General features: G+C 38.6%; 1 protein-coding gene across 8 annotated transcripts in view; it reads right to left on the reverse strand.

The window, feature by feature from the left end:
- Nucleotides 1-31: 31 nt before the first annotated feature.
- LOC106884218 (neuronal acetylcholine receptor subunit alpha-10) overlaps nucleotides 32-1,786 on the reverse strand; it is a 1,143,354-nt gene continuing 1,141,599 nt past the window's right edge. For all 8 annotated transcript variants that reach the window (XM_052966101.1, XM_052966098.1, XM_052966099.1 and 5 more), the window contains one exon: nucleotides 32-892. In XM_052966101.1, coding sequence (XP_052822061.1) covers nucleotides 333-892 — 560 coding nt within the window. In that variant the 3' untranslated portion in view covers nucleotides 32-332. The remainder of the gene's footprint in view (nucleotides 893-1,786) is intronic.

Here is a 1,786-nt window from a genome sequence, read left to right on the forward strand (position 1 = left end):
TATATATATATATATATATATATATATATATATATATATATATATATTGTGACCTGGGAATCTACTTACCAGTGCAGGCATTCAAAGATGTATTCATGCACACTTGCAGAAAAAAAAACACGCATTGTACATGCGTGAGTATATACACTCAAACTTAGATAATATGTTAAGATATCATTGCAGCTATTGATAGTGTTGAAAATGTGCTCATATCTTAAGTAAAAAAGAGTAACACATTTTTACTAAGCATAGCATACTTGCTCTCGTTGAAGAATTACTAAGTTTGTTTTAAGTGTTAATAATTGAAGTTCTTGCAGAATATCTTGTAAATACTACGAGTTAGCATTTAAATTTACATCGGGCTTTCGTAATGGCTCGATTACCAATATAACAAGAGATGATAAAAAAGAACCAATAAGGAAAATCCAAAACAAGAAACGGTCCATGACAAGAGCAACGAGCTGCCACTCCAAGACTACTTCCTCGTGGTCATCTGCTTCCTGCCGCGAAACCAAAATTTTCAAATGTCTTGTGATTTTTTCTCCACCGTGCCCACGGCTTGTGCTTCCTCCACTCTTATCTGTTGCCAATGCGTTACTAGGAGCAAGCGTTCCGTTGCAATTTGCTGGATCACTGGGGCATGTACTATCCACATATGTTGTCAAACACATATCTTCCTTCGGGATATCATCTGTCAGTGCATACCTCCGCCAAGGTTCGCGCCGGCCGTGTGTTGAGATGCACACAAGTCGTGCGAGAAAATTGAAACTCAGTAACTTCAACCATCTGGCCACGGGCTTTTGCTGTGGCCCAACGTGATGGAGTTGAAGTACAAATACAGTCAGAATTATTGACAACGACGTCATACCCATTGTCACCGTCAAGTAGATGCCTGCAAATATAGAAAAGAGAAACATATTTTATTAGATATTCTATTAAACGAAGGATATGAAAAAAGCAACCAAATTTATACCTATATAGCAAACACACACACACACGTACGCACGCACGCACACACACATAAACACACACACACACACACACGCATGAATCTAAAATCTTCCAAATAATAGCAGCAAAATTATACTCAATATAGAATCTTTTACAATTTATATTCCACACTAAATACTTACCTCCATAATATTCTAGTTTAGATACGTACAATTAAATAATTTTAAAATAGTTCTGAAATATATATAACGATGTACCAACGTCTTCGGCCTATATATGCCTTAGGAAAGAAATTTTGTCTCCTTCTTTTGATATTAGAGCGCCCGCCAATCTACTTCTTCCAATGCTTTTCTTACACTAATATATCGCAAGGTTGGAAGAGAAGTCATATTAAAAACAATAAAATTGAATACTATCTCAACCATCTTCCGTTGTTGCCCAACCATCATAAACGTTTCGAGTTTTCCGACACAATTGTTGTGCAAGGGCTGTCGGCATACAGTAAAAGCACACAAAGAGAGAAAATTGTTTCGCACTCCGTCGGTTACGACGACGAGGGTTCCAGTTAATCCGATCAACAGAACAGCCTGATCGTGAAATTAACGTGCAAGTGGCTGAGCACTCCACAGACATGTGTACTCTTAACGTAGTTCTCGGGGAGATTCAGCGTGATACAAAGTGTGACAAGGCTGGCCCTATGAAATACAGGTACAACAGAAACAGGAAGAAAGAATGAGAGAAAGTTGTGGTTCACCACAGCAGGGTACAGCAGGGTTCACCACAACACCCCTGTCGGAGTTTTAGGTGTTTTCTCTCAATAAACACTCACAGCGCC

The sequence above is a fragment of the Octopus bimaculoides genome, chromosome 3 (assembly GCF_001194135.2).
Source record: "Octopus bimaculoides isolate UCB-OBI-ISO-001 chromosome 3, ASM119413v2, whole genome shotgun sequence".
NCBI classification, from domain to species: domain Eukaryota; kingdom Metazoa; phylum Mollusca; class Cephalopoda; order Octopoda; family Octopodidae; genus Octopus; species Octopus bimaculoides.